This window comes from Lagopus muta, chromosome 4 (genome assembly GCF_023343835.1).
Source record: "Lagopus muta isolate bLagMut1 chromosome 4, bLagMut1 primary, whole genome shotgun sequence".
In the NCBI taxonomy this organism is placed as follows: Eukaryota; Metazoa; Chordata; class Aves; order Galliformes; family Phasianidae; genus Lagopus; species Lagopus muta.
Window position 1 is genome coordinate 2,874,086 of NC_064436.1, and position 27,697 is coordinate 2,901,782.

A 27,697-nucleotide genomic window follows, 5' to 3' on the forward strand; every position below is an offset into this window, starting at 1 on the left:
CAGTGAAGAAGATGCCATTTTTCTTGTATCCTTCAATTCCAAGTGCATATTTTCCAAAAGGCACAAGAATTCAAATTTGAACTCCAGCAAGGAATTTCAGTGTCTACTTCTGATTGTGGCAATTATTCAGTTCAGAGGTCCCACTTAATCTAAGGTGCCTGTTTTAATTCAGACAAAGGCTGCAGTTGCAGCTGACTCCCCAAGACTGCAATAGGAGGTGGTGACACAGCCTTGGGCTTCTGTATTTGTGCTAATCCCACGTTTCCTTTCTCTGCCTTGCAGGGCAGCTCGTGCTGGAAGTGGCCAGGATCCCACTAGGGATGAAGGTCGGCGTGGGAGCAGCTGCTGATGGGAGCAGGAAGTCCAGGCTGATGCACTCTGAGGCATCTCTTGGTGCGGTACCAGAGGTGGCAGTAATGATGTCGGGGCACAGCTGCAGAAGAACGTGAGGAGCTCCCCAGCAGGAAGCCACAAAACCTGCAGAAAGCTGCAGGAGAGCCAGAGCGTGCGCGGGAGCCCAGGAGGAAATGCAGGCCAGGAGTTTGAGCGGCGCCTGGCAGTGGAGTGCTGCGGCCCACGGCCAGAGCTATTCTGCCTTCTGGCTTCCCAAGCAGGACGTGTGTGTCTGCGTAAAAACCAGAGGGCTGGCTCATCCAAATGCTTGCTGATTGTTTGGAAGATCAAATCCTTCAGGCCTCCAAGCAGGAGGCAGCCCGAAGGCAACATTTCCTGGGTGCAATCATGCAGAGCCTGAGTGAGAAGGTGACCCGAGATGGCTGCACAAGAGTCACCTTCATTTCTCTGTTATCTTACTTCCAATAACCCCACTGGGTGACCCTTGTGCCGGTCTCTTAGAATTTGGATCTAGGTGGTATGCGCTTCCTTTGCTTAGAATCAAAGCGCAGGAGTGATGCGGAACCATGCTGAGGTCACAGTTGTTGCTGGGGTGGCAGGGCTTGGCCCTCCGTGGCGAGCAGAGCTGGTGCTCTAGTGAGCGAGTTGCACACAGAGACTGAGCTCTGAGCGTTTTGTGGAAGGGATCATCCTTGAGAGCCCATCAGAAGCACCGCTGTGGCGAGTGTGTGACCTGGGCACAGCCTGGACTGACCTGGACCAAGAGGTGAGCTGGGCTTGGTGCTGCGTGGTGGCTGGAAGGAGTCTCAGCAGAAAAGCTGGGCTGGGGAGGAGTTGCCAGCTCAAACGAGGCCCTTCCCAATGGCTGTTTCCTGGGGAAATTGATTCTCTGAGAGATTCAGTCACCCGTTTGGGTGAGGATGACGAATTGCCGTCACTCCCCTGCGTAACGCTGCAGTGCCACAGAAAGTGCAGCGGTAACAACAGGGTGGCAAAGTCCTAGGCTGCAGCAAGGGAGGATTTGCACAAGTGCAGCAGCTGTGGACACAGAAAGGAAGGAAAAAAGCTGCTGAGCCTTGGAAGGCCTCAGGTAGCAGGGATCTCCAGTCAGACACCCTTGCCTCCACTGCCAACCCTTCAGTGATATCTGGGAAGAGTTTGTGTGCACCTGAGCTGCCCTGCCTTCCCAGCAGGTGCTCAATCACTGCCTCAAGCTGTGGCTGCCCATTGCCACACAGCTTTGCCACTACAGAACTGCTGATGGGCCCCAGCCTTCATCTCAGACAGGACAAAGGAAGAAGAGCACAGACTTGATGCAGTGCAACTTGTGCTTTAATGACCCACGGAGCGCTGGCTGTGCCGTATCCAGCACATTTTTAACAAAATCCCACTGAAGTCACGGTGGAGAGACGGGTGCTCAGCTGGGGACATGCACTGTCCGGTGACATCACAGGCACGGTGACATCACAAGCACTGTGCTGGGGCCCTGGCTGCCTCCAGTGAGTGCCACAGCCGTGAGCGCTGCGCAGCAGTGTGGACACGCTGCGTAAGCTCTCGTCCCGGCTGGCAGTGAGAGTGGTGGAGGCTGACGGGTGCTGCTCAGCCATTGGGCTGGAGTGTGAGCTTGAAGGGAGAGGGACTGCAGCTGTGACTGGTAAGCCAGAACTGTAGGTTTGTCAAACGTGGGAGTCGTACCAGTGCATCCATTGCAGCTGCAGCAAGAGGAGAAGCTGAAGGGGGTCATTTTCATGTCAGGAACGCAAAATGCGTGCTGCTAGGTGTATAACTGGTGGTGAGATGGAGGACAGTGCTTGGTGGGAGAAGTCGTGGCAGTTAGACACAAGTTGGATCTAGACTTGGCAGAGTTCTTGCAACCAGCTGCTTCTGAGACTCCTCGAAAGTCAGCATAAAACAAGAAAGCTGGGAAAATGCTTATTCCTCATGGTTCTTCCCTTGTTGACTCTTTCCTTAGGGTTCCAATCTGAAAGGTGATCTTGGGTCCAAGCAGTCCCAGAGTGCAGCCGCCTCTTTCCAAGAGCGGGGAATTCCTTTGGAGAGGGACTTGCTCCAAGAAGTTCCCCATGCCTCGGAAAGGAGTCGACTGCCACTTCTATTTCAACTCTGTCTGCTTTAAGGTATGGTTGGGTGTCTTTTGCCTGGATTTTCTTCCTTTCCCCGCTTTGAAGAGGAAGGGGTGGAGCAGGGGGAGACCTGCTGGCGATGCGTTGCCTTCATCAGCGGTGGGATTGTGTGCTCCCTGCTACCAACCTGGGCTGACAGCACGGACGTGTTTCAGGCTGTGCCCTTATTTTCCTTCTGCTTGCAGGGAGACAGCTGTCCATTCCGCCACTGCGAAGCAGCTCTGGGGAGTGAAGAGGTCTGCAAGCTGTGGATGCAGGGTCGCTGTTCCAGCAGCGACTGCAGGCTGAGACACACGAAAATTGATGTGAGTGTTTGCCTAAAGATGAGCTCTCCACTTCTCTCTGGCATGACCTGCAGCACTGAATCTCTCTGCAAACCTCCTCTGCCTGTTTCCATGACCCTTCCTTTCTTACTCTCTTCAGAAGAAGCGCAGTGAGATTCCCTGCTATTGGGAGAATCAGCCGGGAGGCTGTCAGAAGGCCCACTGCCCTTTCCTTCACTTGAAGGAACGCAGTGGGAATGGACCGACTGTACCACCAAGTGACGGTGAGTTCCTGATGGCATGAAGCACGAAAGATTTAATTATGACTATTACTTCTGAGCGGGTGCAGGATGTCAGGTAACATTCATTGGGGAGTGCAGGGAAGAGTGGTGATAAGTGAAATATTGGTTTGTGTTTTGGCTGTCAGAATAGGGGTGGGTGTTTTCTGGAGAGGGGTAAATGCATTGCAGGTCTGTGCTGACTGCAGAAATGGCACAACGTTTGAGCAGGGGAAAGGCAGACGCAAGAAACTATGCTTGAATACGGGAAGCTTGTGGCTTGGTGTGCTGAAACCTTCCTCCAAAGAGATGCTCTTCAATTATTTCTTGTCTCCTTTCTGCCAGAAGCTGACACGAGCCTTCCTCTGACCAGCGGCCCTGCGGAAAGTCTGGAGAGCCAGACAGAGGTTGAGAAGGCAGCAGAGAGAGGTACAGACACTGAACAGGCATCTGGGTTTGAGGCGCTGCCTTTCTACTCACACGTTCTGATTGCTCTCTCCTGGACTGTTCTCTGCAGGTGACATCCCATCTTCCTCCCATGGCCCGGCTGCACAAAAGCGCAAGCGATGTGAGGAGAAGGCCAAAGCAAGCGAGTTGCCTCTCAAGAAGAGAATCAAGGGTGAGCACCAGGAGCTTGTTGCAGTGCCTCAGCGCAGTAATGCTGCCACTCAGCATTGTTGTGTGTCAGAGTTTTCCTTGCCCTGGACTATTGCTGAGTGCAGCTCGTGGGTTTCTTTGTTCCTTTCGATGCGCTGTTGGTAGAGATGGCTGTGTGCAAAACATTGCTGAGAATCCTGGACATGGCAATGTAATTCCGCTGGCCAAATGTATTTAGCTTTGTTGTGGGTTGGGTTGTGGGAATGATAGGAGAACGGGGATTTCTCTTGAGGCAGAGCAAGACCTTATCAGCAACCTCTTCCTTTTACTTCAGCTGGATGCAAGGTGTTCCTCAGGTCTGCTGATTGGAAATCCACCTTCCCCAGGAAGCAGACTCTGAAGCGGAAGGCAGCGGACATGGAACCATCTGCTGCTGAGGACACCGATGAGCCCCCAGCCCGAAAACTGCCTATGGTAAGAGCAGCAGCAACAGCAGCAGTGCGTACGGAAGGTTTACACTGCACTTGAAGTCAAGGTAGACATTTCAAGTGTCTACAGGTCTGCTGTTTCCTTTGAAGGCAGCAGGTGTCTCACAGGGTACTTGTGGAAGACCTCTATTTTGGGTAGATGTAGAGCAAGGATTATGTAAGACTCTGTGATTCTACAATTCTCAGATTGCTCTGTGGTGTGAAGGATTTTGTCCACGAATGCTGCGCTGTTAAAAGCACCCAAGGTCATTGTAACCTTCAAGATAACGCTTTCTTCAGGAGCCCCGTGCTTCTGTATTTGGGTTCAGGCTCAGCAGTGCCCAGGGGAGGGAGGAGCAGTCCTCAAAGATCATCCAGTGTTCCAGCTGTCCTGCTGTGGCCAGGGCTGCCAGCCACGAGATCTGACAGCCTGAAACCCATCCAGCCTGGCCTTGAATGCCTCCAGGGATGGGGCATCCACAGCTTCTCTGGGAAAAGAAGCTACTTAGGCAGCTCTGAGCCGTGCTTCATACACACTGTCTTGTTCCTTCCTAGGCCATCGTTCCAGCCCTGCCTGGGGACAGCCTGGTGACCATTGCTGCAGTTAAAACACCTCCGAGCAGGTGATGACCACAACTTATTCTTTGTCAGTGCCATTTTTACATTGGACATAAGTTCTTTCACACCAGGGGACAAATGGGGTGTTTGAGATGTGCCGTGGCATAATCCAACAAAGAGGTCATCTGCAATAACTTAAATTGCTCACTCAGAATCTCTGCTGAGTATGTCATGGGGAGAAGGAACTCAGCCAGTAAACAGCTTTATGCAGAGGATGACTTCTTCACACATTTACAGTCAAATAATGAGTCTGGCAGTGTGCTTCTGCTACAGAACCTGGCCCCTGTTGGCTGGACTCAAAACTGCTCGATCTGTACACATCAATTCCCACTGTGAGAAAGGTGCCTGCTGGTATCTTGCACTCTAAAGGCAGTCTCAGGTTAACTGAATTGCCATCCCTATGCGAGCGTGAGGTGTGGGAGGGGTTAACCACAGATCTCACAGATCGACGGCTATAGACTCTTTAGGAGAGATAGGCAAGGTAGGAGGGTGGGGGAGTTGCTCTCTATGTCAGAGATTGGATAAACTGTGAGGAGCTCCCTACGAGAAACAGTCAGGAATGGGTTGAGAGCCTGTGGGTTAGGATTAGAGATGGGACAAATATAGGTCAGCTGGTGTTAGGGGTATACTACAGACCACCAGATCAAGGGGAGGCTGTTGACGAGGCTTTCTTGCTCCAAATGCGTGAGATGTCTGGCTCACGGGCTCTTGTCCTGGTGGGGGACTTCAACCATCCGGACATCTGCTGGGAAAACCACACGGCGAGCTGCAAGAGCTCCAGAAGGCTCTTGGAATCCATTGATGATAGCTTTCTGGTTCAGGTATTGGACAGACCGACCAGAGGTGAAGCGTTGCTGGACCTGCTGCTCACCAACGCTGAGGAGATCATCAAAGGCGTCAAGGTTGGAGGCTGCCTGGGCTCCAGCAACCACGCCCTGGTTGAGTTTGTGATCTCAAGCGATGTGGGCCTGGCAAAGAGCAGGACCAGGACACTGAACTTCAGAAGAGCAGACTTCAAGCTACTCAATGGATTGCTGGCCAAGATCCCCTGGCACGCTGCCCTCAAAGACAAGGATGTTGAGGAGAGCTGGCGGCTCTTCAAAGATGCCCTCCTGGAAGCACAAGAGGTCTCCATTCCTCTGAATAAGAAAGTGGGCAGGCGAGGTAGGAAACCGGCATGGCTCAGCAAGGACCTGCTGAGAGAACTGAGGGCGAAGAAAGGGGTGTACAAGCTCTGGAAACAAGGCTGTGTCACCTGGGAAGAGTACAGGAATGCCGTCTGGACTTGCAGATGTGGGATCAGGGAAGCCAAGGCGCAGGCAGAACTGAACTTGGCAAGGGACGTGAAAAACAATAAGAAAACCTTCTACAGGTACATTGCCCAGAAGAGACAGGCCAAAACGGGCGTACCTACTTTGGTAAATTTAAAAGGAGAACTGGCTTCAACAGATGAAGAGAAAGCTGAGGTGCTGAATGAGTTCTTCACCTCGGTCTTCACTGGTGGCCAGGATTCTAGTCTTTTTCACGTCCCTGAACCCTGCATCCCCAAACCTCTACGTGGGGACCAAGGAGGTAAATCCCTCCCCACTGTAAGGGCAGAGCAAGTCCGAGAGTGCCTCCTTAGACTGAATGAATACAAGTCTATGGGGCCGGATGGCGTGCATCCCAGGGTCCTGAAGGAGCTGGTTGAGGTGGTTGCCGAGCCGCTCTCCATCATATTTGAGAAGTCGTGGCTGTCAGGTGAGGTCCCGGACGACTGGAGGAAGGGTCACGTCACTCCCATATACAAGAAGGGGAACAGGGAGGACCTGGGGAACTACAGGCCAGTGAGTCTCACCTCCGTGCCTGGGAAGATCATGGAACAGATCTTCCTGGACAACATGCTCGGTCACATAAAGAATGAGCATGTGATCCGAGACAGCCAGCACGGCTTCACCAAAGGAAGGTCATGCCTAACTAATCTTGTGGCCTTCTATGATGGAGTGACGGCATTGGTGGATGAAGGGAAGGCGACCGATGTCAATTTACCTGGACCTGAGCAAGGCCTTTGACATGGTCCCCCACCACATCCTCATCTCCAAATTGGAGGGAAGTGGATTTGATGGGTGGACGACCCGATGGATAAGCAATTGGTTGAAAGGCCGCAGACAGAGGGTGGTGGTCAATGGCTCTATGTCCAGGTGGAGGCCGGTAACAAGTGGTGTCCCCCAAGGGTCTGTCTTGGGACCGGTGCTCTTTAACATCTTCATTAATGACATCGATGAGGGATTTGAGTGCACCCTCAGCAAGTTTGCTGACGACACCAAGCTGAGTGGTGCGGTTGATACGGTGGAAGGAAGGGATGCCATTCAGAGGGACCTCAACAGGCTGGAGGGCTGGGCTCAGGTGAACCTGATGAGACGGCAAAGTGCAGGGTTTTGCATTTGGCCCGGAGGAACCCCAGGCACCTGTACAGGCTGGGAGGAGCGGTCCTTGAGAGCAGCTCGGCAGAGAAGGACCTGGGGGTCCTGATGGACGAGAGACTGAACATGAGCCAGCAGTGCGCTCTGGCAGCTCGAAAGGCAAATGGGATCCTGGGCTCCATCAGGAGAGGGGTGGCCAGCAGGGACAGGGAGGTGATTGTCCCTCTCTACTCGGCTCTTGTGAGGCCCCATCTGGAGTATTGTGTCCAGGTGTGGAGCCCTCAGTACAAGAAAGACATAGAGATTTTGGAAAGGGTCCAGAGGAGGGCGACTAAGATGATCAGGGGGCTGGAGCACCTCCCCTATGAGGACAGGCTGAGGGAGTTGGGCTTGTTCAGCCTGGAGAAGAGAAGGCTGCGGGGTGACCTCATTGCAGCCTATCAATACCTGAAGGGAACCTACACCCAGGAGGGGAGTAAACTCTTCAAAAGGGCTGACAATAGCAGAACTAGGGGAAATGGTTTTAAGTTGAAGGAGGGAAGATTTAGGTTGGATGTTAGGGGGAAGTTCTTTACAAGGAGAGTGGTTAGGCCCTGGAACGGGCTGCCCAGGGAGGTTGTGGATGCCCCGTCCTTGGACGTGTTCAAGGCCAGGTTGGACGGGGTCCTGGGCAACCTGATCTGAATGTGGATGTTTGTTGGCCCTGCCAGGCAGGGGGGTTGGAACTACATGATCCTTGAGGTCCCTTCCGACCCGGGTGATTCTGTGATCTCAGAACTGGTGTGCTGAAAGCGTATCTGTAGTTAGAAATGTCAGGTGCTGATTGTTCTCTTCCTTGTTCTCCCCAGTCTGGAACTGCTTCCAGGAAGCCAGGCAGACTCCGTGGCAGACGCTGTGCCTTGTGCCTCGCAAGCAGCACATCAGATGCAGCAGCTGAGCTGCACAGAGGCAGGGAAAGCGCTCGTCTGTGAGGATGATGACATCGAGAAGTTGATGATGGAAATCATTGGAGATGAGTTAGGAGACATTGACATGGACAGTGAGAAGGATACGGACGAGCTCCTTCAGGAACTGTCTGACATCATTGACAGTGTAACACCGTAGTCTGATTGTGTATTTTAAAACAAACAACAACCAAAAACAATTAAAACCAACCCTATTCCTTTTCAACCAACCTTGTTCCTTTTCTTTCTTATACTGTGGGGACACTTTTCTTGAAACTGTGCAATGAGTCTGAAAGCAAACTGGTCAAAATCAGCAGCACCTGCATTCTGTTCTCCTGATTTCCTTGCTGCTCAGAGTTCAGGGGCCGTGCACCCGTTCCTCTGGATCCTGGCTAAGGGGGCAGCATGGAATTGGTGAGGCCAGCGAGTGCTGGCATTTGTGCTGCTGGCGGTAAGGGGCAGAAGGTGGCACCATCCATGGAGCTGCTCTGTACAAGCACCTGGCCCAACCTGGGTCGGGACGCCTCTCAGGGACGACCAAATCCTCGGGGCTGTCGATCAATGGAAGCTGGGGCAAAGTCCTCCCACTCAAGTCAGCCTCAGTTGTCATCTGCTGAGGAATGGCAGTGCTTGTTGAATGCCTGCTCTACATACAAGGCGAGGGAAACCGTGAGCAGAGGCCAGCTCACTCTTCTTACATCCACCTCCCTACTTGTTTATGCCCTTTAATTACATGCATTTGTTGCACAAGGGTTTTTGTTGCTTTACTTGATCCACATATTTCTGTCTATCCTTTTCTGTCCATATCTGTACATAGACGTAGGGTATCCTGTTAGTGAGTTGGATCTTGTCATCTCTGAATCTGTACTCAGGCCTCTGTTTAATTATCGTGTATTTCATTAAATCACATGACTGAACTCACTGTTTAATGATTAAGCGCTGTTATAATGTTAGACTGAGCTAAAAATTATCAATATCATTAAATTATCAGTAACTCTTGCATGGCTTCTCAGTAGAACCAAGTGAAATGCAGTTGTCACTTCCTGTGATGCCAAATTGATGGAGTCGGCAGGATGACCAAGAGAGCCACCACACAATTACCAAGATGTGAGATCCACCCAAAGCCTACATTCCCTGAGGATTTGGTTTGTGATAACTGGTGTAAGTGGGCAGAGGTAGGAGAGCATTAACTGATGCTGGAGGTTTGACTGAGGGTCGGAAAGATAAAGGTATAATCTGCAAAAGGTTGCAGTGTGTCTTGACCTGCCAGGAGAGGGGAAAACCAACCTGTGGGTGCAGAAACATCAATTGCTTATGGTGATCCAACCAAATTCCAAGGAGATAGAATGATGATTGGTGGGTTTGGGGAAAGACTGTCCCTGTAACCCAGACATGGTTGAAGTTGGGGGCTGGGCATCTCCCTCCCTGGGAGTATAATAAGGGTTAGGATGAGGAGGGGATGGGGATGCCTGAAGAAAAATGTTTTGAAAAAACACTTATCTTAAGTTCTTACAGTAGGAATGATGCACTAATATCCTTTGATTATGAGATGTCCTAGAACAGATCTCATCTGTAGCACCTTAACAATGGAAAGATTTCTAAAGTAATAGAAAGAGCAGGGATCTCATGCAGAATCTTTCACCTTTCATTCACGTAAGCAGATACTGAAAACTTGAGAATAACTTTTTCCTGATCACTGCCTCGTACACACACATGTAAACACACAAAATCCCAACACAATTTCCTAGAATTTGCAACAAAGAGTCTCCATAAATATGCTTCTTTTTTGAAAATCCAGCCCTTCTGTCATAGATAATAACCTTGATGCTATAATATTTCATCATTATCTGAGGTTCCCTTTCACAGATTTCAGATTCCAAATGTGTTTTCCTTCAAGATGTTTTGGTAACAGGATATTATGTTGGATGGCCTGAAAGTAATGCTTCCTATTCTATTATGTTGGCCCACAACATCTTGACACCAAAATCCCGTCACATTTTGTTCCTGTGCTACAGATGGCAGCAGAGGGGCAGTCTGGAAATTCCTCCATGTGGAAAAAATGGCGTCCCCCAACATTCACTGACACTTGTTGAATGTTTCTGGAGACCAAACAGTGGATGTGAGTACAGTGAGGCAGTGAACGCTGCATTTCAGCAGTGGTGACAATGACAGTGGGTCACCTCTGTTGGTGCAGAGATTTACAGGCATGAGATGAGGCTCTTGTTCATCACTGGTGACAAAATCCATCGCTACTGGTGGTGACTGTGTTGCAAAGTAGTGTTTTGTAGCTGAGAATTTTTGCTCTATCAAATAGTGTTATTGTACTTTTTCTTTCTGTCTGTTGCAGTTTCCATGGAAATAAATATGTAGGGGAGAGGGAACTATTCCCAAAATTAAAGACAAAAAGGAATGACAAGTGTGAGCCAGATAGTAACTTGGTGACTGAATGGTATTCTGTAGCAGATTATTTCAACCATAAAACCCAGTGTCTTTGGCCATTTCCTTTCAAAGTAATAAGCTTCACGTGATTGCAGGATGAATTAGCTTAAGTCACATCCCCCACTTCAGGATAGAGGTGTCATTATTAACAGCAAAGATAAAGCTACAACAATTTGTAGTGTATGGAGGGTCATTTTCTAATGCTGCCTGCATCCCTTGAATTAGATAATGGATTACATTACCAGTGCAACTCTTACAGATATCCGTGAAGAGAATTGCTCCATCTGTGATGGAAAATGGAATTATTAATTGCCACTGGTCAGGTGCTCGAGGTGGGGAGGATAAATTCATTAATGCATCACCCAAATTTTCACTGCCTCCTGATATTTTGTATTGCCTGATCCATGCAAGAATTTTGGCAGTTTTTCAGATCCGAAAAAGGCGACTAAAGAGTTAAACTAAGGTGAAACATAGGTAAATAATACTGAGCTTTTGTTCATAACTTGAAAATATTATGTTTTTCATATTCTTTTGAAAATTAACTTCACATTTTCATTATGTCTTACTTTTTTTTTCCATCCTATTACGTTTCAGAAAGAGGTAAAGAAAGTGGAAAGATTTTACACTAAAGGTCAGCTGGAAATAAATAATCATCACACAAGGACAACCGCTTAAAACTCTTCCCTCTGAAATCTGTCTTTTGCAGGTGAGAAAGAGTTATTCTCTCCTTGTGGTTTTCTACGTGCTACAGAATTATGACTGTTCTTGAGGAAGGAATATTTGTAACTGGAGGACAGTATGAAACATGATCTTCAGCCTTCTCACCCTTGGAAGAGAACAATGTTGATGACCCAGAGCTATGCCATTACTTCCTACCTCCTGACAAGGCCCTTGCCCAAAGTGCTGGGACACAGATTTCTGGACACAACAGGAGAAATTGCTGGCTGTGAGCACAGGTGGCCCCTCTGAGGATGGCTGGACTTCCCAATAGGGAACAACTGGGGATTCTGCTCTCACCGTGCCAGAGTTTGTCCTGGGCACCTTCACAATTACTTCCTAAAGTAAAGAAGAACTCCTTTTACCTGCTTGAAAGACATCGGTCTCAACAGGTGCTCCGTGTCTCCGGTACTGCAGGATTCACAGGTCAGTGATGGTTGAGTTTTACTCTGTTGCACATGGGGGCAATACTCTAAAGCCAGTGGCTGGAAGAAGGGATAAAAACAAATGTGCTTTTCCTTCGATGGTTTCATGAAAAAACACATCAGTCTTGTAGGGAAAAGCTATTTCAGGGGGAATTAGTGATAGTAAGTGCTGCTCATGCCAGCCCTGGCTCAGGAGAGTCCGTAAGGCACAACCTTTTCCTCAGCATTTTTGTTAGCACAAATATTAAAAGTGCTGAGGGCATGAGATGACACACGAAATCCTTGACTCGAAACAGGGATGCGGACAGCCCTCGTACTGAATGCCTTCTGTGTCCTCATCCAGGGCAGCCCTGGCAGTGTCATTGGTGCCAAAGTCCATGTCTTCCACACGGTGAAGGAGCTGGAGCCTGGGCGGGTGCTGGTGAGTAGCCGTTGGGATGAATAAGGGAAGAGGGGCAGTGCTGAGTAAAGATATCAAATGGTGTTCAGAAGGGTGGTAGGTGGAACATGGAGCCCATGGAGTGCCCCAAGAACTCAGGAACACAGGGAGAGAACCCAACATTCCAAGGGGGACACAGAATTCTGCGTGGGATCCTGGCACCCAAAAAGGGACTGAGGGCTTGTTTGTTTGTTTGTTTGTTAATATTTTGTAAAAAAAGCTTCCCTCGTTATGTTAGAACAATGTTCTGAAGTTTGATATTTGTCTCTACATTCCTTCATCAGCTGGGACGTTGATGCCGCTGCACATATCTCCTGTTTGGTCATTGTGGTTTGTGTAAAAGATTGGTGAGATGTGCAATCTCTGCATGAAATTTCATTCAAGTGTTTTCCTTTATTTGCCCCTAGGAAGCAATGACTTGGAAATGGTGGTGTCAGCCAGGAGCCCGCACTGCAAACTGAAGTCTCATCATTTGGATCTGTTGAAAACCGCTGTGATGACAAAGGAACACTTGGGTCGTTTCTGTGCTGACTGTCACCCAGCCTTGCGGAGCAGGTAGGGACATGGCATGGCAGAGAAAAGGGATTTCTCTTACAGTGGAAAAGGTGCCCAAGGAACGTTCACATCCCACATGCTGGTGTGTAACCTCCCCTTGCCCGTGCCCCACATGCTTCTGAATGGGCAGCACAGCTTTTGGTTCACTCAGTCACCTGTGGCACAGCAGATCAGGCTTTCTGCAGGCGTGGGAAATCATCCCATCACTTTGTGCCTTACAAGGAAAAGGAAAACTTCCTCTTGTTAGAGTCCAACTCTCATTGTGGCCTTCCAGTATTTGAAGGGAATGTATAAATAGGAGGGGGAATGGTTGTTTACGAGGGTGGATAGTGATAGGACAAGGGGGAATGGTTTTAAACTGAGACAGGGGAGGTTTAGGTTGGATATTAGGAGGAAGTTTTTCACCCAGAGGAGGTGAGGCACTGGAACAGGTTGCCCAAGGAGGCTGTGGATGCCCCATCCCTGCAGGCATTCAAGGCCAGGCTGGATGTGGCTCTGGGCAGCCTGGTCTGCTGGTTGGTGACCTGCACATAGCAGGGGGTTGGAACTGGATGATCACTGTGGTCCTTTTTGCACCCAGGCTGTTCTATGATTCTATGATTTTAATATCATAGAATATATCAGAGGGGAAATGGGTGTTCAGACACAAGGTGGCAGCAAATATCTTAAAAATGAGTTTTGTCTGTAGTCTGTCCTGAATCTGACAGATCATCAAATCAGAGAGTGGGTTGGGTTGGAAGGGATATCAGAGCCCATCTGGTCCCATTCCGTCATCAAGGGCAGGGCTGCCCCCCACCAGTTCAGGCTTCCCTGAGCCCCATCCATCATGGCCTTGTGCACCTACAGGGATGGGGCATCCACAGCTTCTCTGGACAGGCATGTTCTCATTGGTTCATTTTACAAGCCTGGCCAGGTCCCTCTGGATGGCATTCCCTCCTTCTCTTGTGTCCTCAATCCCACTGTCTATGACATTGATAAAGATGTTGAAAAGCACTGGTTCCAAGACCAGTAGTGATGACATCGTGGTGTCCCTGGGTGACACCGCTAGTGACTGGCCTCCACTGGACCTAGAACTGTTGTCCACAATCCTCTGGCTACCACCATCCAACCAACCAACTTTTATCCACCAAACAGTCCAGCCTTCAAATCCATCTCTCTCCAATTTAGAGATAAGGATGCAGTGTGAGACCAAGTCAAAGGACTTGCACAAATTCAGGTAGACAACATCAGTTGCCCTTACGTTGTCCATTGCTCCATAGGAGGCCTACAGATTGGTTAGCCACAATCTGCCTGTATGGGAACTGCTGAGTCACGGCCTGAACCTCTGATTGATCACCTGAGGTGAGCCATGAGTCAGCCAGAGGAGCACAGGTGAAGGCAATTCAGCTGTGCTACTCCTAGACCTATTTAAGAGCTGGCTACCAGTGGGGAAGGATCTCTTCTGGAGATCTGCTCTGCTGGTGTTTTGTGAGTGAGCCCAGGATAGGGGTAAGCCTTCTATTGTTACCATAGTCTGCTCTGCCTAACTCTCTTGTTTATTTTGTGGTTATAACATCCTAATATTCTTTGATTATCCACTGCCCCTTGTGAAACTGTGTTGTGATCATCTCCATTTCTTGTATGTGATTTAACATATCTTCCAGGAGGGTTTGTTCTGTGATCTTCCCATGCAAAGATGTGATGCTCACCAACGTGTATTTCCTAGGTTTAGCTGCTGAAGGACTGTCTAACTAAAATGTCAGTGTTCTCTCAAGCTCAAAATGCAATTCGAAGTGGGAGATTTGTTGATAATGCTTTCTGGATGAAAATTTAGAAACAATTCTTTTCCACCCTCCCTAGTTTCCTCTCCCCTCCCAGTTTCCTCTCACTCGTATATCTCTACTTAATTTTGTATTAACTATATATAATTAAGTAGGACTGAGATCAGATGTTATCTTTTGATAAAATTCATTCTAAACAGATGCATATGCATATTATTTTTTTTTTTCCACAAATGCTTTATCTGTCACTGCCGTTTCCCTGGTCACGATGATGTCTACTGCTTTATTATAGCACTGCTAATTCAAGGTAACAAGCTACTGAGGAGGGAGTTAACCAGAGACTTCCTACAGATTCTGGGAAGCCAGATGTTTCCGAAAGATTTGTTTTTCCTTCGTTAGGAAAAAAATGGATAGTATACATTTTGTATGTGCCTTTGTAAAGTATTCTTTCACTGGACTGATTCATTAGGTAAACTACTTCAGGGCTATTTTTGTGTATGTGCAGCTGTGAACTAAGGAGGTATAGGAGTTAATGCAGACCTTGCAATATTTGAAGACTTTGCTTGCTTTGTGAGTATGGATTTTGTGCATTAGCCTACAGGCAGGTATTGTAACAGCACTGAAAGACAATGCAAGCTCAGTTCCACAGAAGGCTTTTAAATCTGTGCAAAATCGCTTCAGACTTGGAATGCAGACCTGCAGCCAACCTGCTGCATTACTACTCTGCTCAAAGAAATGCTTGCATGCAAGATATACGCTGTATGCAAGAAAACATCCAGGCTCAGCTTTCACCCGGTGTAGACAAATGAATTCAAGGAAATATCAATTTTTGCCAGGCTCTTCTGTCTTGATTCTTATCTCATGAGTTATACATCAGTTTATTCTCTCCAGGTAAAGTGGAGGCTCTTAAGCTTACAATGTGGATGGAAAGAGAGTACAGCAAGTGTAAGACCTGAGTTAGGAGGTACTGTGCAGCCAGTTAGTTGCTTTCCTGCTCCAGAGGAATATCACTCATGTCTCTGGAAGCTGAGATTCCAATTCATTGTTTGGCTAACTTCTGGTGGGACTCCCTCTCCCAGTCCATTTTATTTCCTGAACTTGTTTTCCAGCCTTCCGATCACAGATCTTTTTCACAAGTCTTTAGTCTGTGCTCTGCTTGGGGTTAATCTTTTCTTGCTTCCGGTTCTTTGCCCTGCTGTTGCTCTAAAAACACAAAGCATTTTCCATTACTTTTTTCCTCCTCACCGGAATCTTATCCTTCTGAAACATGCTCCTTTTTCCATAAAAAGAGAAGCACTGCATGACGAGAATGCTTTAAAAAAGTCCAGCTGAATTGTTTTGTTCTGATGAAATTACTGAAAATCCTAACCTACAGAGAAACAAGGCAATGCTTTGTGTTATGTTATGACTTAATCTAGGCCTTGGGAATAGCTCCCATAAGGAGTGTAATGTCAAGCATTTAACAAATGTTTGAATAGCTACTTGGGGTCTAAATTGAGAGGCAGTAGCAGTCAAAGTAGTATCTAACTTTTCAGCTACAAGGCCATTTCTGGAATTGCTGTTCTGGAAGAAATGCTAGTCAGCTGCAGCAAATAAAACATTTTGTAAGACTATGCAATTAAGTGGTGCTTTTCTCCTGTAAATATGAGTAGCCCATGTGCTTTCTCGTCACTGCAGCTCTGTTACACTTCACCAACGTAGCTTCAAGAAATATTAGGAGGCATCACAGTCATTGCCAGCTTTAAATGTGTAACTATTTATATAAATATCTAGTGACATGACTTTTCTTGTACCTAAAGAATGAACTTTGCAGGGTCTGTGAAAGGAAGAATCCTTTCTGTGTTTAGCATGACCAACCAAAGAAAGATGTTTATTTTTCTAGTAAGAAAAGAAAAAGTAGCAATAATAAAAAGGCAACCTTGATTTTTATCTGAACGTAGTGAAAGGTTGGAAGCTGTTTGCCAAGTAAAGCTTGTTCCCTTACAAGGAAATGCAGTTTTGGGAACAAATAGCATTCCAGTCTTTTCCCCAGTGGGCATTATGCCATTGTACTTACAGACGTTGTGTCATGGAAACGTGCAAGAAGGCCTGAAACAGCTAAGAAATGCATTGCCTGGTTATATTTTCTACTACTTAAAGGCTACCATTCTTCTCTTATTCAGCAACAGAAATGCAAACAAGTGGGGACTTGTGAATTGCACGATCTTCTGTTCAATTGACTTGATATGAAAATCTATCTTATAACTTTCTGAAATGGGCAATAAATGCAAAATTTGTTCTCACTGAAATATTTTAAGCACCTACTTCTGTAGCTGGCTCTCATGTTGATCCCAGCTGAGGTTTGAAGAACAAGCAAGGATCTCCTTCCAAATTAAAATCAAAACTTTTGTTTTGTTTAATGACAATATTATTTCTAGCAAGAATTTGAAAGGTTACTTCTTTAACTCTCCCTGCTTTTACACTAGCTTTAACAATATACTTGAGAAAACGAATAGCCGCTCATTGCTTCTAACTTGTAGGGTAATTATTAGTGAGGAATGTCTGTAATTAGAAGATTGTTTTACAGTTGTTATTGTTCTTAGATGAACCTTTCTTAGGAAAAAAATAGTTCTTTAAAAAAGTGTGATTTCTGCTGGAGGCATTTTGTTGTTGTGTGATAACAGCTGGTAGACATACGGTTTCAAGTCCACATGAACATTTTGGCAATCCATGGTTTTCCTGGGCAATGCAGTTCTTTTTTATAGTCCTCTAATTTTCAGCAAGCAGCAGAGAAGGTTACTTTAAGCTTAGGTCTTTAAAAATTCTCTTTTCAGATCTAATTCCTATGACTTCTCAGCAATGAAATGTTTCATTTCATCTCTCAAGACTGCTTGGAAAACAGATTTCCACATAAATTATTCCTCATTTCAGCATCCTCTCTGCCATCTTGCTAATGGTTAGATGTATTTGAGGTAAGGTCAACAGATAAATGAAAATCTTTGTTGGCTCACAGATTCCACCCATAACACTCAGTGGTACCTTCAGTGCCAGCACGATTTCCAAGGCAGGAAAGCATACATTAGGAAGAAATTCTTTCTGAAGTGTTCTTGTAAACATTTGCTGAGTGAATGAGGAGGATAGTGTTGCTGACTTTAACGCCAAGGAGTTTGTTCCCATCACAGCTGTAAGAATGCAACAAATGAAAGAACTTTGAACAATGTGTTAAAGAGCACAAAGGAGTGGATGGCTTTTGCCTAATAAAAAGGATGATCTGCGAAGTGCTTTTAAGTCTGTATTTAGCAAATCACATGTTGCATTAAGCTGAGCTTTCTTATCTGTGGGGTCTGTATGGTAAATCAGCAATGCAGTGCGTGGTGACCTAAATGTTCATATCAAGTACAAAGCGTTAGCAAGCATTTGACTCTTCTGAAACAAGATTTCATACTAGCTACTGGAAAAGATTAAAGCACCAGGAGGAAGTCCCTGTACTTTCTCTACTTCAAAATATGCACAAACAGTATCTCACAGATAAGGTACATGTTAATTCATTTCATGATTTTACTATCAAAGTCCCTGCACATTTTTCCTATTAATCCACATTTCAACGTGATACGACCTACCCAATTCTTTAAAGTTTTGCCAAGAGCAGAATAAGAATAGATGAAAGCTGACAAAATTCCAAGCTTAGAGTTTATATTTTCAGTGCCCTGCTTTATGTGGCATTCAGAGTCTTTGCATCTTCAAGGGAAAATGTGACATGGGTGGACACTTCAATTGTCAGTACTATTTTGGGCTTAACTCTTGTATGACCTGCAATTATGACACAATCTCCTTATTTCCTTAGGAGGGATGTGAATGAATGTGATGTTTCCTTTTCCTTAAGCTTAAAGCTCTCTTCAGCATCACGATATTTTTGTGTATGCTAAGGACAGTATTTTTAGCTGTTAGAGACATTTAGACGTTTTCTTTCACCCCCACAAGTTTCAATTCTATGAGAAATGGTTCTAATTGTCACCACAGAAGACAGGTCTTCACTTTTTAAATAATTAGTATTTGCTGGGTAAGTGTTTTATGCCCCAGTTTTTTCACGTGAGAAGGTAATTCTCATTGCTGCTTACTAGTTTGGCAAATTAAAAATGCAGTTCAGTTCATTCTGCTATGATTTCATGTAGAAGTTTTCAGATCAGGTCCTCTCTGATATTATGAAAAGCAACTATGGAGTTATTCAAAAAGTTTAAAAAAAAAAAATAGCCTGGCAATGTTCATAAGAAAAATATTTTCTCCATTTTTAGCAATATCAAATTAGGTCTGCAGCCTGCCTTCTGATATCCAAATTCAGCTATTCAGATAGTCATAGTTAATCATAGATATCAAATTAACCAAAGGTGATCAAAGATGCTCGTCCACTTTTGAGAGAAAAAAGGTATTTTAGGATCTCTGATTCTTCTCCACCTTCTGGTCCCATTGAGAGAGCGTAGGGAAGGCAGCTCTCAGAATAGTCCTTTTAGGTAAGCTTTTTGAAGAGAAATATATGTAATAATCATTTATTACAGTAAGTTGTACACTCAACTGCAACTTACAAGGCAGACTAATTTTAATCCAAAATAGCTTGTCTGAAGTTTAGTTTAAGAAAGAAAAAATCAACTGAAATTCTCATTTGCACTGGCGAGAAAGGAACAGCAAAAGATGCATTTGATTGAAAATTTTCTTGCTCTCATAGGCAAGGAAATTAATGGAAATTAATTACCACAGGGCTTACAAACGAAATCAATCTGAATGGAATAACAACCATATTTATAGATCCAGAGTACTTTTCTGATGGCTGTTCAGTGACTGCTTAACAATTTCTTTACTGTCCACACGCTTACAAAGAATAAAGAACAGAAACATTTATCCAAGTGCTAAATCAATTGAAAAACGACCACATTAAGTTTGAGAGCTGCCCTCAGTGCATTAGGGTTTGTGTTGCTTGTCAGTGTAGTATAATGAAGGCTTAAAACGTCAGTAGCAGGGTAGTTTTTTTAGAAGGGCTCTCTCGGTTCATTCTGAATAGATTAATATTTTTAAACCATTCCTCTGTCATCACTCAGAGCCAGCAAATAACTTGTGAGACAACAGTAGGCATTCTGCGACCAAACATAGCCTTGGGACCTTGCAAAACTAAGTGTTCTCTTCCTTAGGTGTACCTTAATGGGCTGAATCAGTCCTTGTTGCTTCCATCCTCGAGCTGGGCCCTGTATTAAGTGTGCACCACATCCTGGGAAGTGCTTGACAAAAATAGCAGGCTGTTGGCAGCCATCTAGATGTATGTGTCTCCAAGAGGCAGGGTCACAGACAGCTTAACAAGGTTCATATGGCAAACACAAAGAATACTTAGTCCTTTTATTTTTAGCAGTTTAACCAGTAGCAGTACTGTTACTGATTAACTGCATGATTGTGGATCATAAGGCTGCAACTACTTTTGGAGGATCTAGGAAGGGCTTCCTTTAGGTGATGTTTGAGGTGAGGAGAAGCTGATGCCATTCACATTCATATAAAATGTTTTCACTCTTCGTTTCCTTTCCCTTTTCCTCCCGTCCTACGATCTTTACAGAGTTTTACCTATGGCAGTATTCTGTCCTGGTAGATTTTTGTTTTGTTTTGCCTTTGTGATTTCCTTGGACGGGTAGATAGATTGTCCATCAAAATTCAAGTGCTCACCATTCCAGGGTTCACCAGGTTCATAGCTTTCTATAGCTTCAGGAAAGCAGAGCAGTCAGGGAGAGCAGCAGCAACTTATTGCCTTAGGCAGGTGCTTGTTTTGTACCTCAGGTAGCTGTGCATCAATTCTCAGGCAGCATCGCAGGTGCCTTTTCATGCTCTGAGGCAGCCCCTACAGCAACTGCAACATAATTAGTATCAGTGCTGCCCTACATCCACTAACAGCTTGTGTGCAAGTAAAACGTATTCAAATCTCTACAGATTTATATCATTATCTTGTTGGTTTTTTTTGTTTGTTTTTTTGCTCAGTCAGTGTTCTGACCTGACAAAGGAGTATAATGAGAGCTTCATAAATAAGATGAAAAAATGCATCATTTGCATAGACAGGTGAGCTTTTAAGATTCAATTCATAAGTAAGGGTTATTTCTCTTTATCTGCCAAAATTAGTTCATGCTTACATGCTCCTAACTTGCTGTGTAAATGGTTCCTGCTCTTTTGCCTTTTCTTCTCTGGTCAATCCATCACTAATTCGCTCTGGTAGTTAAAGGATAAATTATTCTAACAGGAAAAATGACTTCTCAGCAACTCAGCCTCCTGCTGGGCCTGACAGTGGTACATGAAGAATATGTCTTGAAGCTCTTACTTGTTAAGTGAAGGGGAAAACAAGTGGTATTACTTTAAATGTTCCTATCACGTGCATCTAAAAATAATATTGAGACTTCTAAGGAAAAAGAGCCTGTTTTGAGTCTGAAAGTGAAGAAGACAAACGAGTAGAACTAGTCAATTTTCGTGCTGCTTTTCTACCCTTTCTTTTATAGGGGTCCGTCTCTAGAATCTAAACCTCTTTAGAGTATTTTTGCAGCATCTGATTAAATGAACAGTGATCGTGAAATAGAAAAGCCAGGGCTCCTATCCTTTGTGTATACTTGATGCCCATTTCTGTATCAGTGTTAATCTATGAGCATGTCTCCTGCCTCCTCTGAGTCTTGCTGGCCACACCAGTGTTGAAAACCAGAGCCCATTTTAGAGCATTAGTTTGTGTACCACAGGAAGCCTCAACTTGTTTCCCAGCTGACTGACTGCATCAAAAATACCCCTGCAAGATGTATTTAGTTATACGTTTTACAACCTGATCCTCCCAATAATCTTCCACCCTAAAATTACTGATCTGCCAATGAAACAATGTTTTGCAGTTACATCACTTTGATCAAACACAAACCTGACATTATCTGCTTGCTTAATTTCTGACTTTTTCCTCTGGCACATTGCAGGAAATCTAACCTAACCAGCATCCTATGAAGATAAAAGATAAAAGTTCCTTCCTATCTACTTTGCAAGCATTTCAGAATATAAACATCAGATTAATGATTCTTTCACTCTAATAGTGCAAACTGCATGACTTTTTAAATTAAAGCTAGTAGTCATCTGTGTATTCTTCTGTTCAAGATCTAGAAACCATTGTATCTATCATCAAAAGTTAAAAGCAAGTGGGGCCTCTTAAAGTGTTCAATGTTTTCACTGAACTGGTCTCTGTTGTATGAAGGTGTAATGAAAAGAAGTGTACAAGTACATGCATGATATGTTTCAATAGTCAATATAATCAAGCAGCCTTTGCATTCTGAAACTCCTTGAAAAGGAGTTGAACTATCTGATTTCATAGTCTGTAATAACTGCTCTGAAGGCCTTTCGGTGTATTGTTCATCCTTGGCAATTCATAATGGAAGACATCGGTATGGACAGGTAGTCATTTCTATTTTCTGTGGATTTGTGAACAAACTAGTGTCCAAGAGCTAACATTCAAGAATTCAAATGATGTAATGTGCTACTCTTCCTGTACCATGTATTTGTTTCTGTGGTAGCTACACAAACGTCTTCAAGCTAATAGGTTATTGCTGCAGCTGGGAAACTGACAGAAACATTTTCGTATGTCTTTGATTTTAACATCAGTGGCTGCAAAGAAATGGATTGTTAGGTGCCAATTTTTGCTTCCTCAGCTGAAAGATAAGCTAACATATTATTGACATTGCATAAATCTCAGTCTCAAGCAAGATGCATCAAAATTAGTTATTGAATCTCGGGAAATAAAAACACATTCTTCACTGTCATAGCAAGATAAATTACCTGAAGACAGAGCTGGCGGGCAGCGGCCACCTTGTCAGTTTCTATATTTCCACATTTCTCTAAACACCTTAAAGCTTTATTTTATTTTTAAAGCAGTTTTGGAATAACTTCTAATATCTGCCTCTCTCGAGCGGTGTTTTGTGGAGACAGTTAGCAGTCACCAACCAAAGGAATTTCAGATAAATCACAGAGGTATCAGCAGTGTTATTATTCATTTGTCAGTGAAAATTAAGTTCACTTCTGGGGCACATCCACCTGAGGTTGTGCTTGGGCTGGTGGATGATGTGCTTGGTGCAGGTAGAGCTTACTCCAAAGCATTATGTCTTCTGAAAATATTTCAGTTGTGACAAGTATATGATTTAAAAATCATCGTCAGATACCAAAAGATATGAAACATCGAGAGTACATTCACTCCCAATATTAGTCTACCTGTTTATAAAATGAACTTCTCCAGGAGTTTCCCTCTGTGTGTGTTTTTAGAAGCCAGCCTCAAGCAAGGAGTCACACTGAGGATTTCTATTTCCTATCAGTTAGCCTGTACCACCTCATGATAGAAACAGAATGTTGTGAAGGAGAGAGATTGTTTGTGATCTCTACACCAACTCATAATTTAAATAAAACGTTGTGGCTTTATCCTTCTGCTCAAATACAGGACAAATGAATGAAATACAGTTCTTTTTAGACAGAAATTTATGTTTTCTTTAATGCTTGTTGAAGGGATAGACGGAAGAAGTGGGGAGGACAAAAAAATCTACTTTTAGGTGTTTGTTTTCACAAAGTGGTCTGCAAACATTAGCAGTGCTGCCTATGGATACAACCTGTGGAACCCCTGTGGTGCTAACAACAGTATGAATAGATATCTCACTTGATATCCTGCAGAAAGGGCAGAGTTTTTTCAGAATGCATCCTCCAGAATGGCTAAAAGCAAGAACAAGAAAGGATTATTTTGTTTGCCTCAGTGGTCCTCATCCATACTTGCTGAATGCCCATCTCTGTCAGCCTTTACAGAGTTTCAAGTAGGTCTTCATGGAACAGCATGCAATAGCCCTTAGGATTAGTTTCAGATAATCAATTTAACTTCTTCTCTTGACTGGTCTTAGAAATCATGCCTTACAAACCATGGTTTCTCACTGTGACAGTCTGCTGCTAGAGCAAAATACCTTGTGCACATCACTTCCATAGCTGATATGTTATAGTAAGACAGAATTGCATTTCAGGAACAACTAGCATTTACCTTTGAAAATTTCAGCTTGAATTAATAATGTCTGCTTCAGAATGCATAGCTAGTTCCTGGGAAGGATGGCCACGATAACTCTGTTAAGATGAAAAGGGCACATAAGTAACCTGTGAATTGAAATGAGTGGGAAGTTTTTGCAGAGCTACCTTTAAGGTCAAGATGCTCCCAGAACTGATCTCTAAAATAACTGAATTTTCAATCTGTGTAATTCCTATAAACTCGTATCTCATATTGTTGATGAAGTTGTTTTCCACTTAATAAAAAGTAGAAGATCACAGCACGTTACCACTATCAGAAAGACTGCTCTATGTCAATTCTGAGGTGCTGTTCAATTCTTAACCTTCCCTCTTGATTAATTTTTTTTTGCTGCCAAGTTATCTAGCTCCTTGAAAGTGCCAGTAGCTGAAGACAGATTTGAAAGCAATACACATATGGCACTGCTTTTGAGATTTTGTCCTTTTCCAACATGGATCACTGCAGAGGTACTGAACCAGAATTTTGAAAATTTACATCTTTAGAGGATGGAAGGAGATTACAGGCACTTTCTGAGAGATCTGAGAATGCTCATTTTTTCCTATTGCTATGATTTATGAACCTTCTTATTCTTAACAGATGTGTCCAGTTACACACAGGAAAAGTTTGACTTGCAAAAAGCATTTCTGTTTTGAACTTTTTTTAATGCTTCATATATTTGCATGCAGAATGTGGCCTCTATATGAAAAGTTGCTCGTGTTTTATTTTAAACACAGTTTTGGCCTGGAGTTGTCACCACCACAGACAACTGTACATTTTGGTAGAATGCAAGAATAGCAATGAAATTACTGGATTTGATGTAGACTTCCGAAAGAAAGATCTCTATTCAGAGAGGGAACTGAGGGGTGAAGGTACAAATACTACATCATTTTCTGTTCTGCCATGTCAGCTGTCTGCCCTGCTGACCCAGTTGCAGCCTTCACCCTTTGACATTTGCCAAAGGGTTGTTAAGCTAGCCAAATAACTAGAAGACTTCCAATTGGACATCTCCAGAATATCATCACAGATGCAAATGATAAAGATATACTTGGGGAGCATTAATCAAAGTTGAACTTATTCACTAATTAGAACTTTAAATGTCTCAGAGCAGGAAACTAATAAGGAGGTTCAGTGTTCTGCTTGCTCATATGAAGAGCCTTACACTTCATATGCGTAATTTAACCCTTAAATTAAGTAATTAGCTATGTTACCTGTTGGTATGTATATGCAGAATGCATATGCATTGTAAATAATCTATGGCAGCGTAAGAAATACTAAGATCTGTGTGTTCACACATCAAAAAGGACTGAAATGGAAACAGCCTAAGGCAGCCCTCTAGTAAATTTATTCAGCAGGACTGCAATGACTCTTCAGGCATAAAAGTTTATCTTCAGTAAGCACTGCAGAACCAGACAAGTGCATGTATTTAATATGAAGCCGTATCTTCACAGTTATCAACATACTTGTGTAGCTGACTTGTCTCCTTCTAATGAGCACTCGTATGTGACTTCAGTAGGCACAGTTAACATCATTTCTGTGTTCAGTTTTGGGCCCCTCACTACAGGAAAGATGTTGAGGTCCTGGAGCGTGTCCAGAGAAGGGCAATGACACTGGTGAGGGGTCTGGAGCACAAGTCTTATGAGGAGCGGCTGAGGGAGCTGGGATTGTTCAGTGTGGAGAAGAGGAGGCTCAGCAGAGACCTCACTGCACTCTGCAACTTCCTGAAGGGAGGTTGTGGTGAGGAGGGGTTTGGCCTCTTCTCCAAGGCAGCAAACAGGACACGGGGTAATGGCTGCAAGATGTATCAGAGGAGGTTTAGGTTGGACATAAGGAAGAACTTGTTCTCTCACAGAGTGGTCAGGCATGGAATGGCTGCACAGGGAGGTGGTGGAGTTGCCATCCCTGGCAGTGTTCAAGAGGCGTCTGGATGAGGAGCTGCACGATATGGTTTAGTACTAGTGGTGGCAATGGTGATGAGATGGTTGGACTGGATGATCTTGTAGGTCGTTTCCAACCTTGTGATTCTATGATTCTATGATCATGGATAGCTAACAGTTACTGTTGAATGATACAAATTTCATTTCTGTGTTTTTCTTGGAATCTGCTGTTTGAAAGTATACGCACAAAGAGCAAAACGCAGATGCTTGATTCTATTAAATGTTGAAGCAGAAGCAAATCTTGACGTCACAAAAGCCTTCATCTTGTGCTGAGGACCATTAGCACTGTACAGCATGGATTAGACCAGAGTCCAGTCCTGTATAAGTGCTAAGCTCCAGGGCGTTTTACAGAGGCAAAAATCCCTCCAATTGTACACTCATCTAGAGTCCATTAGAAAGAATCTCCCATACTTGTCAGTGTTCTGGTGGTGGAGGATAGGAGATCCATAGGGAAATGTGTAGAGCTAGGAGCAAGGAGTTGGAAAGAAAGGAGTTGACAGAAAGGAAAGGAACAGGTGACAAGACAGACATAACTGCTAACAGGCACAAAACCTAAAAGTACTGTTAATTTTGAGAGAAAAACACAGAGTTATCCTTTTTCATATATTCAGAAATAGACTTTGTTTACTTGGGAGCTCCATTTTTATGAACTATAAATGAGCTCTAGGAAACACAGTTTGTGTGAGACTTTATTAGGCAAGAGTTGGGAAGGCAATAATTATGTATGAGAACTCAAGAGCTTTCTGATAGGATCAACTGAGAGTTGAAGGCAATGTTCCCTGTACTTATCTTTTTTCACATTTAACAATAGCTTTCTGGAACAAACTGTCTTGTGAAGCCTTCGTGTGCTACTGAGGCACTGTTTCTGCTTAGGGTAATCACATGAACTTCCAAGACAAAAGGATATCTTCACTAATATTAGCAATAACTGTGTTAGAATTTTAAGTGAATGTAATTGTGCTTTTGTCCCAAGAATTTATCCAAGTCCATAAGTGATTTTTTTTTTCAGAGGTCTGTGCCTTCATCCTAATGTGCCAGGATTTTTCTTTCTAGTGGTAGGGCATCCTGGCTTTGTCAGTCAAATACAAACTCACAATTCAGCTAATGAAGTAAGGCAGTGAAGTGCAGCACCATTTTATTGCCATCCAAGACCATGCGTAATGTTATGTCTGTTGCTTTGGACAATTCCCTCAAACCCAGGAGCCCAAATATACAGCCTGGGGGGGGCTATTTTAGACTGTGCATGTAAGTCATAAGGAATTAACTGAAACTGAGCCAGAACACAAATGCAGTGCTGTGTCTGACATGAGATATAAACATTACAGGAGATCGTACACAGGAGTTTACTACATTTATTGCAGCTTGATGTGCTGCCCCAGGGCACAAAAGAAAGGAAGATAATGTATATTGTGACTGCCTAAGATGTCCTTCTAAGCCTCAGTTAACTATCATAAAGAAATTAGTATTGGAGGTTTGGCATTATGGAGCATGAGCAAATCATTAATGTTGTTGAGCATCTCAGAATTCTGCCCAGGGAATAGCTTTCAAAATGGATAGGCTAGAAGCAACAGAAAGTAAGGAGCATGAGACTGCAGGAAAAATCCTACTCAAAAAACTTTTATGGCAGTAATCAAACAGTTTTAAGAGAAGGATGCAGCGTGGACTATGACCAACATAGTATTCAGGGTCTTTTCATTGCACAGCTAAAGAACTCTATGCTAAATCTGACAATGAAAGTGATCTGAGTATTTGTCATCACATTTATTTTAAGTGAGATTACACTGTTCTATAACTGGCCATTAAAAGCTAACTAAAGTGGAAAGCTGACTCAGCTTCATATCTACCCAGGAGAAAATATTAAATACTAATTAGAAAAAAAAGCAAAATTTGAGATTATATTAAGAGGTACTTCAGTTTTTTGAGAGAATGTGTTCAAATAGTGTCAACAACTTTAAGGACACAAGATTTCTTAATAAATTCTGCAAATATATAGAAATCAAAAGGGATCTTTATAACATCAGTTTTGCAGCACTAAAATGTCTCCTGCTCAAAATCTGAGCTGAATGGTAGCACAGAAGACACAAAGCTGTGTTAGATGCTACCACCAAAATAGCCGTGGTGTTACAATAGAAGCATTTGTGCTTAGCACTGGTTTGCTAAGACGTTAGCTAAGAGTTTCCTGCTGTCTTCTGTGATATCCAGCCATGGGTGCCTAATAGGTCAATATGCCTATTTCCCCTTCTAATTCAGGATTCTCCCATAGGAAAATCATCAGCTGACTGCCAGTTAAAATTCCATTTTCTAAACGCTTT

The 27,697-nt window shown here is 44.2% G+C and overlaps 1 protein-coding gene and 1 long non-coding RNA gene across 2 annotated transcripts in view; both read left to right on the forward strand.

Annotated features, from left to right (window-relative positions):
• Positions 1 to 604: 604 nt before the first annotated feature.
• On the forward strand, positions 605 to 8,930 carry LOC125691891 (zinc finger CCCH domain-containing protein 11A-like). The gene is made up of 9 exons (XM_048941833.1): positions 605 to 1,120; positions 2,327 to 2,489; positions 2,681 to 2,800; positions 2,919 to 3,042; positions 3,382 to 3,465; positions 3,554 to 3,655; positions 3,968 to 4,107; positions 4,656 to 4,723; positions 7,969 to 8,930. The coding sequence occupies exons 2-9, from the start codon at positions 2,436 to 2,438 to the stop codon at positions 8,222 to 8,224; spliced, it is 948 nt and encodes a 315-aa protein (XP_048797790.1). The 5' UTR covers positions 605 to 1,120; positions 2,327 to 2,435; the 3' UTR covers positions 8,225 to 8,930.
• A 5,163-nt stretch (positions 8,931 to 14,093) lies between these two features.
• The window catches only part of LOC125691728 (uncharacterized), a 33,718-nt gene continuing 20,114 nt past the window's right edge, over positions 14,094 to 27,697 (forward strand). The window contains exon 1 of the long non-coding RNA XR_007376229.1: positions 14,094 to 14,127. This is a non-coding gene — a long non-coding RNA (uncharacterized LOC125691728). The remainder of the gene's footprint in view (positions 14,128 to 27,697) is intronic.